This window comes from Gobius niger, assembly GCF_951799975.1.
Source record: "Gobius niger genome assembly, chromosome: 19".
In the NCBI taxonomy this organism is placed as follows: Eukaryota; Metazoa; Chordata; class Actinopteri; order Gobiiformes; family Gobiidae; genus Gobius; species Gobius niger.
Genome location: NC_136870.1, coordinates 10,835,003 through 10,850,957, shown reverse-complemented (window position 1 = coordinate 10,850,957; position 15,955 = coordinate 10,835,003). Strand labels below are relative to the sequence as shown.

The following is a 15,955-nucleotide window of genomic DNA, read 5'->3' as shown; positions in this document are numbered from 1 at the left end:
GATTCATGGGTGGAACATCAAGGGATGCTCTCATTTCCTGGCTTTCAACCCTTGGTAATTACTTTTGTGAGCCCAAAGGGCCCACACGTACTAAAGAGCAGAAAGTTATGTCGCTATGGGCTTTTAAGATAGATTTAAGATAAATATTAAGAGATTTAGCCTGAACCTGGAGTTTTCAAACTTATCAGAACAAGTACCAACTGTTATATATTTGACCTTCCACGTACCAACAGGCCTAGCTCAAGATCAAATCAGGACTGAACAGAGTCTCAAAAGTGTCAAATTAGATCTAGTTTGGACAAAATTGTGTCTAAATCGTGTGTCTAAACTGTCTACATGTCTTAACTCGTCTGCTGATCACTGCTTATTTGGACATTACCTCTGTTGGACATTTTGTTTGCCTGGATTATGTCTGTGCAGCCCTGTGAGGAAACTCCTGTTGTGATATTGGGCTATACAAAACAATTGATTGGTTGATTATTTGATTGATTAAAAACATGAATTAAATCTAAATAACCTACAATATAAAAAATAAACCGCCTGAAGATGTCCACTTATCAGCAGTGGCACCACAGTTGCCTGGTCTGGATAATACAACATGGCACATCCATTCATTATGTAATTTTTGCAGCAGTTAACTTTTCAGCTTTGTCTCCGACGATGACCTTCAAAGCCAGCTTTAGGGAGATCTGTGCTGTAACTTTGACCTAATCCTCTTGACCTAAACGAACACAGTCACAGTTATGAAAATATAATCTTTCTGACAACAATAATACGAGTCAGCAAATCCTTGTCAGTGAAGTCATGGGAACAGGTAGTCTCTCTGGACTCCCCAGGGGTACACTCACATCTGTCAGCCCTGCACTAATGCACCTTTGAATAGAAGGGGAAAGCTCGCTCTCCCCATATACCCTTTCAAACTCACAGACAACTTGGCATACCACCCAGTCTCAATCCTACCTCTGCCTTTGCTTGCACGCATGGGTCATCTTTTTGGAATCTTTCTCAGGGCAGAGACCTTGCACAACCCCGATTTGTGTCTCCAGTGTCCGAGGACAGAATGATGGTCTTTGTCTCTGAAGATGCAGAAGTGGATTCATTTTGCTTCTAACCTGGAACAAAAAGAGTCGGGTTTCGCCTGAGATTTTTCAACTTTTTCAATGGGCCCGCAGCACACATTATCAGTTTAACATAAATAAAATTGTAGTACTTTAATGTTTAGAAAGACAATTAAAATACGATTGTAAACTTGTGATTTTCATTGATATGCACTACATCTTTATGATCGCATTGTAGCATTATTCCATGGAGTATTATTTTTCTTACTGGTAATAGCTTACAAAACACGTGTTCTCTTTCTTTTAACTAGGGTTGGTTTGTTGGCTAACATGTTAAAGAAAAAAAATGTGCTAAACATTTTTTGATGAGGAAATTGGAATATCAACGTTTATACTGAACCTAATGTTGAGCAGTGCCCACAATGCTTCTTGAGCGATGTACAGTACCTGAAAAGTGACGCGAGCCTTGAGAACTAAGCTAAAAATGAATAAAGTGCGACATCTTGTGGTGAAACTAGTAAACTGCGCTGGCTTTATGATCCTGTGCAGCCAATCAGGTGCGGCGATACACGGAGTGAACTAATGTCAACCAATCAACGCGCTGGTTATTCAGATTCAAGATGGCGCTCATGGCATTGTTGTGAAGCGAACTATCTCTGAAATTTGACCTAAATAATACGGAAAATCACAACGTTTGCCAGGTAAACGCGAATAAATCTAATGTTTGCTTTAATGCATGCACTTCATATTTTCAGTTAATGTCCGTAACAATATTTTGATACCACAAGACGCTAACGGCTAACGTGACGCGCTGATGAATGACAATTATTACTTGGATTAGAAGAAGAACTCATCACTCTTGTGTTGATTATTAGCGTGACTTTTTATAGCCCCCAAGATGAAGGTGGTCAATCTGAAGCAAGCCATCCTGCAGGCTTGGAAGGAGCGCTGGAGTGACTACCAGTGGGCAATAAACATAAAGAAAAACTTCCCTAAAGGAGCGACATGGGACTACCTAAACTTAGCAGGTTAGAGATATGAAGTACCGTGGTTTTGCTTGGGTGATTTATGTGGGAACTAACGTGGTTTTGTTTATCCCAGAGGCCTTGATGGAGCAGGCAATGATTGGCCCATCTCCAAATCCTCTCATTCTGTCATACCTCAAGTATGCCATAAGCTCCCAGGTAATGATCATCAATGGCAGACAGCTATACAGCAGGGCAGCACATTTAATCAATAATATATGATCTTAATTTCTATTGCACATTTAGATCAAAATTATGTTTTGCCCTACACTGCTAATATCCTTCAGATTTCAGACAAATAACATTTAATCTGTCATTGTAGATGGTGTCTTATTCCAGTGTGCTTGCTGCTATTAGTAAGGTGAGTTACTTAATGATTATCGATTCTACTGGAATTCTAAAGTGATCTCTTCTTTTTTTGTTAGTTTGATGATTTCTCTCGGGAACTTTGTGTTAAGTCTTTGTTGGAAATAATGGACATGTTCTGCCATCGCCTCAGGTAGAGAACGCTGTTCAGAAATATGTCTGTTTGAAAGCTGTTTATTGTCTTTGATTCTTAAGTGATTTCATTTTGCTTTTGTTGTTTCCATAACTCCCGAAGCTGTCACGGCAAAGCTGAGGAATGCATTGGTCTGTGTCGGACCCTGCAGGGTGTAGTCGTCTGGCTTCTACAGGGCTGCGCTTTTTACTGTGAGAAGCTTCGGGAGTTCGGCCCATCAGCAAGTACAGAAGCCAGTTTAAGAGCATGTCAGGAAAGACTCTATACCCTTATGAACAGCACCAAGAACAGAGCTCTTGTACACATTGCCCGGCTAGAGGAACAAAGTAAGAGTTAAATGATTATTACATACTTTTTTCATAATAATGTGTGTTTCCAAACTGAACACCTTTTCACAGATTCTTGGAGCAATGTGGAGCAGGCTGTGCTGAAAGTGACCGAAAGCCTCAGCAGTGTTTCTAACCAGGCATTAAAGACTAAAATTGAAGAAAGTTTGGCTCTTGTGAAAAGGTGAGATACTGTTTAGTAATCACCCATGACACACTGTTAATATAAAATATGAATCTCTACTGTGTACTCCCATAGTGTCCCACAGATGTTGTCAGAACAGTCAGACCCTCCAGTAAACGTATCCTTTCCTTCGGTTCACGCCTTTGTTATGCTGGAAGGGACCATGAACCTGACGGGCGAAATACAGCCTCTGGTGGAGCAGCTCATGATGATTAAGCGTATGCAGGTACATTATAGAGATACACACTTTTTTTTACATTCACAGCTTGACACGTGAACCTGTTATGTGTAATATTTGTAATCTGCGTGTGTGCAGCAAATACCCACACCTCTGTTTGTTTTGGAAATTTGGAAAGCCTGCTTCACTGGCCTCATCGAGTCACCAGAGGGCACAGAGGAGCTCAAATGGACAGCTTTCACATTCCTTAAAGTATTTCCGTTTGAATCAACTTTCTTTACTACTGTTCTACTGTGATAATATAATGTAATATGATTTCTAGATTCCACAAGTTTTGCTGAGACTAAAGAAGTACCCGTCGGGTGACAAAGGACAGGTGAAATGCTACACTAAATGGAAAGAGATTTCTAGGAAGTTTGCATTATATTTAACATTTAATCAGCTTCTAAATGTTTTCCGGCAGGACTTTATGGATGATGTTAACATTGCATTTGAGTATTTGCTGAAGCTTACACCACTGCTGGACAAAGCTGATCAACGATGCAAGTGCGTCCACCAGATTATCTTTTTCACTTTTATTCAACAATTTTAGATAATGATTAATTAACTGGATGTTCAACTCCGTAGCTGTGACTGCCTTGGCATGCTGCTTCAGGAATGCCATAAGCTTGTGCTATTGTCAGAAGCAAATACTGTCAATTTAACATCAAAAAGGTACTTTTTTTTTAGTTCCCTTTTCTTATTATTACTGTGCGTCTTCTATGTAATACCACCCCCTTTTCCTCTACTCATGATTTAGGACGGAGGACCGGGAATTTGCCCCAAAGCTCAAAACTGCAGAAAATGCGAACATCCAACCCAACCCAGGCCTCATCCTGAGAGCAGAGCCCACAGTGACAAATATTCTAAAGGTGAAACTGCAAACCAATATGAAGTAATAGAACATTCATACAATCCACTAATATTTTGTATTTATGTTTTTTTTGATAGACTGTGGACGCGGACCACTCCAAGTCTCCTGAGGGCCTTCTTGGGGTCCTAGGCCACATGTTGTCTGGCAAGAGCCTCGACTTGCTTCTCGCCGCGGCTGCAGCCACTGGGAAACTCAAATCTTTTGCCCGAAAGTTTATCAAGTAAGTTCACCCGTCATAGGAAATGTAACTGCAGCCTCAGTTCGGTTCAATGATTGTGTTTTCCTACGCATTGCCGTCAGACTGAACGAGTTCCCGAAACACATTACCGGTGAAGGATGTGAGTGTCATCTTCCTATGTATGCGTTTCCTTGGTTCTTGTTTAGAATACACAAAAACGCTCATCCCTTTCTCCACAGCAAAGTCAGCATCTGTGCGAGCACTTCTGTTTGACATCTCTTTCCTCATGCTATGTCATGTGGTGCAGACATATGGGTCAGAGGTTTGTCGCCCTCACATTTTTCCCCTGATGATAAACACAATTATTATTATTATTGTTATTGTTATTGTTATGGTTACTTCTATACATTCTATCATTCTGTCCATTTTCAGGTAATATTATCAGACCCTAGCCCTTCTGGAGAGACGCCTTTCTTTGAAACGTGGCTGCAGACGTGTATGCCAGAAGAAGGCAAAATCCTAAACCCAGATCACCCTTGCTTCCGACCAGAGCCTGGTAAAGTGGAGAGCCTGGTCACACTTCTCAACAACTCCTCAGAAATGAAGCTAGTGTAAGTGCAACTGTCAATATTTTTTCACTTTGGCCATAAGAACTGTTAGCGCATAATAGTAGTAACAAGGGTATTATCATTTGCCTTTACATGGGAAAGTTCAGTGACAGTAAAGCTTCTTATTCTGCTAAACGTTACCTTATTTTGTGGGACAATCCCCTTTGTTTCGTTTACAGTCAAGTCAAATGGCATGAAATCTGTCTCATCACTCCGGCAGCCATCTTGGAAGTGCTGAATGCCTGGGAGAATGGCGTGCTTTCAGTGGAGGCTGTGCAGGTAACGGAATAGGATGTTTGTATGAATGTTTTAGTCGTTTCCAAGATAATTATTGCACCAGTTTCTACACATCACACCACGTTACTCAAGAGTGACATCTTCTTTGGAAAATGATCAGTCATACTGTAGTGTTTGTGACATCCCAGAAATACAGAAGGATGCATTGTGTCATTATTTCCACTTTCTCTTTATCATGTACTGGTTCAAGTCACACAATGTGGAAGTGTTTTTTTTGTTTGTACATCCTTCTTGTTTTTCTCCTTTTTACCCCATATCTGTGTGAGTGTAGAAGATCACTGATAACATCAAAGGTAAAGTATGCAGTATGGCTATCTGTGCTGTTGCGTGGCTGGTGGCTCACGTCCGAATGCTGGGGAGGGATGAACGGGAGAAGCCACAGACTATGATTCGACAACTTGTGACGCCTCTGTACGCCGAAAATACACTACAGTTTTACAATGAACGGTACAGCACAGCCATAGACTATTTTTATTACTATTATCGTACTATTTTAAAATCTGTCTTTATCCTTCACACCAGTGTCATAATCATGAGTTCTATCATGGAGCACATGTGCGCAGACATCTTTCAGCAGACAGGAGCCACAGTGCGCCCCCCACTGGAAGGGCATGAACCCATCCCATACCGGAACCTGCTCCCAACCAAGGAGCCAATCCACACAGCTTTGAGTCAACAGTTCCAGGCAGTCTTACGGAAAGGATGGGTAGACAGTCGGGCGCTGCATCTGTTTGAGAGTCTTCTGAACATGGGAGGGGTTTTCTGGTTCACCAATAATTTAGTTAAGGTTGGTCTGTTTCTTTTTGTGATATCATGTTTCTCACTGCAGTAATGCTTAAAATAACCGCTATCATGCTGGTACATGTAGCCTCCCACACATCCGTTTCCACATTATGATCCACAGCTTCACAGGGTCAGACTCGTGGCATTTTTTAGTTTCATTCTTTTGTGTTTGAACTTTTAGTATTGTTTTGACTGGTTTGTTTCCTCAAACACACATGCAAACGATTATTAGAATTGCATTACATTTTATACACTAAATGTATTTTTTTTATTGATTAAAGGATATATAAGCATGTACATTTTCTCTAGTATTCCAAAAACTGAGAGCGTTTGAATCACTTACCTTGTCATGCAATAGATAATCCACCCGAATCTTTAATCACTGATGTTGCAGTTCTATGATGATGTTTTAACACCTGTGACCACAGGATAACAATCATCTACAAATGTTCACTTGCCCCGATTTTCTGAATCTAATGTACCAGAACAAGGAACATTAAAAAGTGTTGCGTTTGTAGGAGCTTCTGAAGGAGACTCGTCAGGAGTGGGCCAATCGAGTGGTGGAGCTCCTCTACAGCATCTTCTGTCTGGACACGCAGCAGATCACACTGACTCTGCTTGGTACTATTCTTCCCAACATGCTCACAGACTCGGCCCACTGGCACAGCCTGACTGACCCACCAGGGAAGGCGCTGGCGAAGTATGACGCTAACGCAATGCTCACTATAAGTCGGTATCATTTGCACAGTGGTTTAATGTTTTGTTTTCTCACGCATTAGGCTGGCTGTGTGGTGCGCTCTCAGCTCATTCTCTTCCCACCATAAAGGCCCATTATCAGCTCGCCAACGCAAGAGACAGAGGGAGGATATTGAGGTAATGAAAGGTCAAAACTGCCTAAACTGTTACTCAGATTTCCTATTCTTCTTAAATCTTTGAGCATGAAAAATCAGTTTCCTTTCACTGTTATTGACAAGGATGAACTGCAGAATAATATTTGCTTGAATCACAGGATTACAACAGCCTGTTTCCTTTGGATGACACACAGCCGTCTAAACTCATGCGTTTGCTCAGCTCCAATGAAGACGAACCTGTAGCACTTTCCAGTCCAGGTCAGTTGAAAAAAACTTGTTATCTGCCCGTTTTTTAACCTCGTGACCATTAGTAATTTGCCTGAGCTGTGGATTATGCAAATACCTACAGTAAATCTACTTTTCACAGTGAGCTCTAGCTACAAGCAAAGACAAGTACCATTTTTGTGTTGTAAAATGTCTGGCAGGTATTAACTTGCTCCAGGGTCAGGTGATTTTGACCATTTTAAACAGGATTCATCTGTGTGAGATTAGACAGGCTCAGTCTCTGCTTGTTTTTAAGTCACTTTTCTTTTGCCTATTCATTTTGTGTTTTTTGTGTACTTTTGTGCACTTTGGACAAGTTGCAAAGTGTTTAAAGTGCTTTATAAACAAAGTTGGTATGGTATGGACACTGTCAGATTTTAGTTTTGATTTCAAGTAAAAATTGCCCAGTGTGTAGACTCTCCCATTATGTTGTACAATATCTTAAAGCTAAAACTAATGTAGGTCCTAATAACTACTGAAAATGATCTCTGTTGTACACTTCCTTTACTTATTCAAATGTTGCCTTTGTTTCTGTGATGCAGGCGATCGCTCCATGAGCACTTCACTGTCTGCTTCACAGCTCCACACAGTGAACATGAGAGACCCCCTGAACAGAGTCCTGGGTAAGCCGTAGGAATGTGGCAAATCTGTTCAAACTGATCTGTGAAGAGTCGATCCCAATCACACAGTGGCTGTACATTCCCTTGCTTAATGTTGTCTTCTTCAGCCTATAATTAACTATAATGGTTTGGGACATGAACTGTAGCTTGGCTGTAACCTAGGCCTGTACCCAATCCAAGAAATCCTGAAATCAATCATCAATAGTATTAGTTTCTGGTTTAAACGGGGGTCCATTTTATTTAAATGTTTAGTACTAAAAATAATGATGAAAAGTTCACCTTTTCTACATGGGTTTGACCACTTTAAGTTTAGTTGATGTATAAATAGATGACAATAAATTAAATATTTTCAATTACATTCATAAGACATCTGAAATATGACAGAGTGGTCGGAGGGGCCGATGGCACAAACTGGTAGCCTCTCTTCCGTCAGTTTACCCCAGGGCAGCTGTGGCTACAACAGTAGCTTACCATCACTGAGTATGGAGTGAATGAATAATGACGACAGTGTAGCGCTTTGAGAAACTTGGTAATACAGGCTTGTAAAGCGCAATGCAAGTGTTATTATTATTATTATTTTCATTAATACATATATATACAGTTGTGGGGAGATTAAATCATATTTTTCTAAAACGCTAGTATAGTTAGCGCTGAGGAAGCTAAGCACACTTCATTATAATGTCTTTTACAATGTGTTATGAAACAATCTCTTACAATGAAATATATTCAATATACAATTTCACCATTATATGACTGTCATTTGTCTTCAAGAAGGCATCTATTACTGTCCTTAAATGTTGCCAATGCTTTTGTATGCCCACAGCCAACCTTTTCCTCCTTATCTCATCAATCCTCGGCTCAAAGATGGCTGGGCCCCACACCCAGTTTGTGCAGAGTTTTGTTGAGGAGTGCGTGCAATGCCTGGAACAAGGAAGTCGTGGGAGCATTCTGCAGTTCATGCCCTTCACTATGGTGAGCAGAAGAACAGGCCAAGGCAAACAGATAGGAAACATGGAAATATTACAAGACAAGCGATAAGAAGGGCTGGCCCAACTTGGTTAAATCTCCCACTGGGCTTAGAGACTGTTACTGATGTGCATGAGCAAGTGTTCTGGGAAATGTTGGCTTCAATTTACGGTTTCTTCTTTTCTTCCCTCTTTTTACGGCTGAATTCAGCTGCCTTATCAGAGCTTTTTTTCTTAATAAATGTAGAATACCCAATGAATCTGTATATTGTTTATTATATTGCCTTTTCTGCCCACATGCCCAGGTTTCAGAGCTGGTGAAGCTGCCTGCCCTCGCTAAACCCAAAGTTGTCCTGGCCATCACAGACTTGACTTTGCCGCTGGGGAGAAGAGTAGCTGCCAAAGCCATCTCCGCCTTGTGAAGAGTAACTTGTTTTTGTTGTTTAAAATTGTTTTTTTCCCTTCTTTTCTACAGAAAACTGTTTTTGTTTTGTTTTTAATAAAAATGTATTGACCCATCAATGGTTCTGTTTCCAGTATAAAGAGGTATTATTAGAAGCATGTTTTTTAACTTTCATTTTAACCTGGACTCTTTTAATGACGTCACAGTCAGATGACCGATCACATGTTACTGGCCAGTATGACGGAACACAAATGGTGCCATCCTCTTATACCGCAGGTCGTCATAAGGTTACAACACATCCTCTGCCTTTCATGTGGTTTAACTGTTGGACGGCAGTTGCACTTCTGTCTTCTCTGAATTTCAGAAATGTTCCTAGTCATGCATCATCCTCATCATCATCCTACATGTGAGAAACAGGTGTTTAATGACTCACAACAGATCAGAGAGAGATTAAAGTCACTGTATTTTATTTTCCATTTCATACAAAAATATACACAGTGTCATAGTGTTAAATTAATTAAATATTAGCTATTCAGTACATTATTATAAGTTCCACAAAATAGTTAGGTTTTTAAAAGATTGTTATCGATTGTTGCTTTCATTGACAGATAGCAACAGAAATGGGGGGGGGGGATATTTGGCAAGCAGTTAGACATAGGAGCAATTATTGAGAGCAGCACTCACTATTCAGTTTGACACTCAAAATATGTATTATTAAACACTGTAAATAAATGACACAACAGCTGGACTTTGTTAAAACACAATTTGCCAAAGCTGCAGTATATCTGAAAGATATCCTAAATAAATATATTAATAAATAAATATAAATATTTTAGTATAAAAAATAAATATTCCGCATAAATATGACACAGTACCAAAAACAAAACAAGCGTTAAAAACATCCAGTGAAATAAGTGTATCAGCTGTCGGGCTCCTCTTCGTCGCTCGGCTCCATGCTGCGGAGGCACTTCACCACATCTTGCCCAAAAGCCTGCAGCTGCCACAGGGTTAAGTGAGCGGCTACCTGAATGTCATACTCCCCAGGGAGACGCAATGCCACAGGCTTGTACGTGGGAGCAGACGGGGTTGATGTCTGGATTAGTTTCAGCATCTGCAACACCAACATTCAGTGAGAACATGCTGGAGCCTTCAGCCTGCTTTTAGATGTTTAGTTACATAAATGATGTGTACCTTCTGAATTAGCAGATCCAGGTCTCTGACATCATTGGACAGCTCCATCATTTTCTCATTGTTCTTGAGTTTAGGCAAGACAACATTCAGCAGTTCCCGATGCAACTGCAGACCCTCAGTCATTTTACTTAGGCTGGTTTCCTGTCAGGGCAAAAGCATTAAGTTAGACCTTTGAGGTACAAATGTAGTTATTTCATCCATGCATTTCACTGTAAAATTAGCTTGGACAACCTTTTCAATATTATCAACTTGAATAACAGTACTATGTACATTAATTTCTTCAAGTACAAGGCTGCCTCTGGCTACATGTAATCATCAGAACTTTCACTTTCATTCAGTACCTGTGGCTTTGAGCAGAAACACATGATAAAAGCCTTGTAAGCTAAAGTAAGATGCATGTACGGCTCCAACAAGTGCTTCCATCTGTCAGCATAGCCTTTGTAGAATTAATATGTAAGTACTTTACTTTCAAATAACCATTACTAGCATAAAAATGTCTTCCAATGTACATGGAAATCCCAGGACGTACCCTGAAAGCAAGTGATGGAGATGCATGGTACTTACCAGAGTGCAGTTTTCTGATACAGCGCTGAGGACAGGGGCTTGTGGGATGCCAATGTTGGAGGCCATTATGACCATCTTTGAATTGTCTGGAGATTTAAGCTGCAAAGTCTGGGATGAGACAAAACAAGATGTCACTGAGGGATTACCATTTGGCTTGTGAGGATCTTTTTACATAATCTGGATGTACATCACAATAGAGGCACATTGTTCTTCATACTGTACAGACCAAAACTATACTGCTTTCTTTACATGATAAATCACGTCACTGTATTTCCTTTCTTTATAGGGACAAATGCCTGTGATATCACATGCAGCACATGCATTCAAATCCTTACCTTCAATTCAATAGAAGAATTGTGCACGCCTGGGATGGATAGCAGGATCTTCTGTATTAAACTGTGGCTCTTTTGCACTAAATCCTGAAATTGCTCCTGGTCAACAACTTCCCGGAGAGGCGCACTGTGGGTCATTGTGGCCATGAAGGAGAGGACGCTTGCGCACACTGCAACCAAAACAACAAGAGGCACATCAACAAAGACGCATCGGAGCAGAGCCGCCGGATAGAGCTGCAGTGGTCATGTGGGAGAGGCAGAACAAAGCCAGCCTCTCTCTCCCCTCTGTGTGTGTGTATGTGTGTGCACGAGGAAGTCAGATTGAGAGCGGCAGCACTGGGCATGTTTCCCTTCAGGCCAAAATAGCTGGAGTGCTGAAGATGAGAGTATTGCTTGTAAAGTAAAACCTAATAATAAAACTATCCAAATGTGGAAAGGCTTGGCTAAATATACGGCTTTATAAAAAGAGGTCTCAAAGTTGTCCAAAGGGTAATCAAGGTGTCCTATGTCCCAGAAGAGGAGGAGGACACAGAGAGAAGCAGTACTCACCAATCAGGATGTTCATGACCTCTGTCAGGGGAATGTCTTTAACTATTGATCTGACTGGAGGCTTTCCACCATTTATAGTGACACTTACACTCCTGTCTCAGAGTATATATAGCACACGGTTGGTGTAAATTTGGGATTTCCCATGAAACCACTCATTTGACCACAAATGTTTCCTGCGAAAATGAATGACATGTACAAATCACTTTTGAATATTCAGCTGCTATTGACAAAAAGCTGAGTAATGTACTTTTTTTTTTGTTCTAAGAAAACATTACATCCCTATTAAAATGGGGTAGTAATATGTAGTAATAACTGGTGTTTAAGGAAGCCAGACTTTCATTTTAGTGTAACAAGACGTAGGCTCAAATGAGTCTGGGTCCAAAGGAAGCAGGCATTTCCTTTGACAGCTTTGTGGAAATTGAAAGTGTCTACATACCCTGTTACTACTATCTGTGTATTTGTGTGAGGAAGCCCTGGTTTTCTCCTCTTGTGATGTTGGGAAGTTACAATGACCGGAGAGCCTTGCTTAAATAAAGAGATTGGAAATTTTAAAAAAAATCTTACAGCCATTACAATCTGAAATAGCCACATAATGATCAAACCGGCCTTCATAACTTTATACAACACAGAAAATAAAGACTGAGAATAGCTACAGTCAAATTTCGTACACAAGGCAACTCAATGCGCTACAGTACAGTACAGTATGTGGGAAGTGTCAGCAGCACCATCGAGTGGATCTTTCTAAAACTACAGCTAAGTCTGCAAACATAAGGAATTATTTATTACTCCAAAAACGTGCCCCCATTGCCTGTGTTGTGTCTGTGTGTAGCAGGTCCAATGTGATCTTATCTAATTCCACACCCTGCATGTGCTCCAATAGATCGCACAAAAGAAAGACATTTTAAGAAGGTCCATCAATGACCCATGTGGCCCAGCATATTGTTACAGAGTGGTGGCGCTTGGACAAGTCAGGGCATGAGGGGTTCTGTAGGGACATGTTCTGGCCCTTAATCCCAACAGATTACGTAATGTTACAACATTCTCTCAACTTTTTCTTCCCGTTTTGTCTTGCTTCAAAGACTCATGAGATTGAAGGATGTGCGTCACTACTTGCATCAGTCTTTGTCAGAGAGGTTTTCCTAGAGAGTGGAAAGACGTGAAAGTATGTCAAAGTTCCTTCCAGGCTTTCATATGATTTCAACTCCTCTGTGGTCATCGTCATCCCAACAATGCCTAGCGCAGGGATTTGCCTTTGTGCCATGTTAAACTCAAGATGTCTTTCCTCGGGACACCGTTTGGGACTGACACAAAGCTCACATACAAACTCAAATGCCTTGGACTTGATCATTCCATTTGTAAATGCTTTTTTTGTTTTGTTTTTCTGACTTGTCGACCACAAAGGGTCTAAATCAGTGGTTGTATTTCTGATGAGCTGTATGTTAGTACTGGTTCTCCGCAGGGGTGTATTTTGAGCCCCTTGCTTTTCACATTGTATATTCATGACTATGTAGCATCACATGGAAATAATCAAACAAGCCAGATACAACCATCATTGGGCTTATCAGTTCAAACGATCAACGTCATTATTGTGAGAAGGTGGAAAATGTTGTTAGGTGGAGTAACGAAAAGACTTCAAAAAAATGTAAACTTTTTATTGATTTTTGTTACAATAGGAATCAGTTGCCTGTTACTAACCATGATTCTGATGTGCAGATTGCTGAGAAATGTAAATTCTTGGGCGTGACTCTTTCATGACTTGAATTGAAGCTCTAATACTACTAATATTGCCTAGAATTTACTCAATATGCTAAGATTCTTTTCAACTATTGCGTAATTGAGAGGGTTCTTACCAGTTGTATTACTGTGTGGTTTGATAATCTCACTCTGAAAGAGAAGAAGACTTTGAACAAAGTGGTTTGCTCAGCCAGCAGGACCATTGGCTGCACTTTGTTCCTCCTGGAGGCCGCACATAAAGCTAGATTCTTGAATCAAGCTTTACAAATGGTTAATGACGCATCAGGTCACCCTGCTAGGGCCATTTTGAGAAAAGGGAAAAGGTATCGCTCTCTCAAATGTTCTACTGAACGCCATTCAAACAGTTTCTTTCAACAAGCTGTGATGACTCTAAACAAAACACTACGTTTCTTATGTGGCATTTGTTTGTTTGTTTTTATGTCCTATAATGTCCTTTTATATACATTGACAATGCACTTTAAGCTCATTGTCACATTTTTTTCTAATGTTGTTTTTATACTGAAAATGGCAAATAACAACAACAATCAAAACGAGCATAGAAGCATTCATTAGCCTAAAGCAAAATGCGTGGTTCAAGAGTCGCCTAATTGAGAGACCATCGGTGAATGTAGCCACATGGCATGCTAATTAAAAAAAAAAAAAAAAAATATATATATATATATATATATATATATATATATATATATATATATATATATATATATATAAATATGATTCTAGGGTTTATTCTCCAAATGATGTTGCAGCTATCACTCCAGGAATGTTTCACTGGCTCAACAGAATACAATAAAAATAAAAGCTATAAATTCAAGTTGTAAAACGCTTAAATTATAGCGCGGCCTCTGTGATCTGATTTGCTTGAACAACAGAGGGCGCTATTTAGGCAATTTCTGTCTTCCTTTCTTCTCAGAGACAAGACAGAGTCAGAGTTTTACATCAGATGCAACTATGAAAGTGAACTCAAAGTATTCTAAAAGGTTAACTGTATTATTGTTGTGACTATATGATATGTTTTTTGTTTTTGTTTTTTTAAATAAATAGTCCCTCGGGTGATCGAGGAGCTTCATGCAACCTAACCCAAAGCGCGCGTCGCTCTGTGGGATTGGATGCGTCACCTTATCCCCCACTTTGTGTCCCATTACCCCGCACTTGTAATGCTCACACCAGTGTAACGTGTCTAAGGTAGCGGGCAGGGCAAAGCGAGCTGCTCTGAAATTTAAATTAACCTCAGCGACATTTGTGCGCGCAGGGGAACCGAGGCGTTGGGTTACCAGAATACCCTCGCTCCGGCCATGCACACACCACTGTCGTACATCCAGGTGAACAAAAGGAACGCACATGAGCCGAAAGAACAACATTTGTGTTGTTTGTGACGCGTTATTAATGTCTCTGCGGTGTTGTAGTGGAGAGTCTCGTTACCGTTTCAGAGGTCGAGGCGAAAAGGGAGGAAAATGAGCTTACCGTGTGCGTTACATCCTTGAGATGACTGGCTACTTTTCGCAGGAGTTACAATCGACACTATCACAGCCCAAAGCAGAGGTCCCCAACCTGTGGGCCCGGTATCAGGCCACAGTGGAATATTAAAAATGATTGCAACCCGCTTCATAAGACCCGTATGGCAATCATATGATTCTTACACATGAATAAGAATTAATACAAAAGGGCAAATGTTTTGAATAGATCTTTGGTTTGTTTTCGAACATAAAGATTTGTGCAAAATATGTTTTTTCTTCTTCTCTTGTACCGGTCCCTATTGGGGACTACAGGCCAATAATATATAAAAGCAAGTTGTTATTTACCACCATTAAAGTCTTGGTCACATTTAGCCCCTGCATCAGTGCAATGTAGGAACAAAACATGCGTCTGGAAAGTTGTTTGTCTCCAAGAGCAGCACAGATCATGGCTGATGATCCCCTGTGGCATCCTTCCCAAATAAGAAGTGGGTCAAACAAACATGACGAGTGCATTCCCAGACTTTTCTTTCAACTGTTGTTATGCATTATTAAGCAGTCCTGCCTTGCTGGTGAGACATTTGTGTCTGAGACAGGGATACCCTTGTTGACAATTCTTTTTCCACATCTTGAAACATCAGATTTCATTATTCAGCAGGTGCAGGGTTATTCTTACCTCACCGACAGCAAAAAGACAAAGTGCTCCCCGTCTGACTCAATTATCTCTGTATAAAATTCATTTAGCTTTGTGCATCAATGAGGCAGATTTCTTCAAATCTTCAAAGCAAATTAACTCAAATGCAGAGAAGAAGGAGAGCCCTGAAGTTTCAGTGTAGCATTCTATAAACTTGTTCATTTTGACAACTGTTTTTTCCCCATCATTTTATTGTTTTTGTAAGAAATTCAACATTTCCTGGACCTGATGGTGGCTGGTGCACACCTTGTATTTTGTACAAAAAGT

At 40.4% G+C, this 15,955-nt stretch overlaps 2 protein-coding genes across 2 annotated transcripts; one reads left to right on the top strand and one right to left on the bottom strand.

Moving 5' to 3' along the window:
- The first annotated feature begins 1,666 nt into the window (after nucleotides 1-1,666).
- Nucleotides 1,667-9,202, top strand: med24 (mediator complex subunit 24). Its single transcript, XM_079577895.1, has 26 exons — nucleotides 1,667-1,759; nucleotides 1,934-2,086; nucleotides 2,160-2,242; nucleotides 2,406-2,444; nucleotides 2,509-2,582; nucleotides 2,685-2,908; nucleotides 2,981-3,092; nucleotides 3,168-3,318; nucleotides 3,409-3,522; nucleotides 3,593-3,646; nucleotides 3,734-3,816; nucleotides 3,898-3,984; nucleotides 4,070-4,181; nucleotides 4,261-4,403; nucleotides 4,484-4,521; nucleotides 4,601-4,683; nucleotides 4,794-4,972; nucleotides 5,149-5,248; nucleotides 5,538-5,713; nucleotides 5,789-6,053; nucleotides 6,568-6,749; nucleotides 6,829-6,922; nucleotides 7,059-7,158; nucleotides 7,707-7,787; nucleotides 8,608-8,756; nucleotides 9,055-9,202. Exons 2-26 carry the CDS (start codon nucleotides 1,957-1,959, stop codon nucleotides 9,169-9,171), a joined length of 2,970 nt encoding a protein of 989 aa, XP_079434021.1. The 5' UTR covers nucleotides 1,667-1,759; nucleotides 1,934-1,956; the 3' UTR covers nucleotides 9,172-9,202.
- A 561-nt stretch (nucleotides 9,203-9,763) lies between these two features.
- csf3a (colony stimulating factor 3 (granulocyte) a) lies at nucleotides 9,764-11,823 on the bottom strand. The gene is made up of 5 exons (XM_079577796.1): nucleotides 11,789-11,823; nucleotides 11,243-11,409; nucleotides 10,908-11,015; nucleotides 10,344-10,484; nucleotides 9,764-10,263 (listed from the first exon to the last, which is right to left on the bottom strand). Exons 1-5 carry the CDS (start codon nucleotides 11,802-11,804, stop codon nucleotides 10,072-10,074), a joined length of 624 nt encoding a protein of 207 aa, XP_079433922.1. The 5' UTR covers nucleotides 11,805-11,823; the 3' UTR covers nucleotides 9,764-10,071.
- Nucleotides 11,824-15,955: the final 4,132 nt, after the last annotated feature.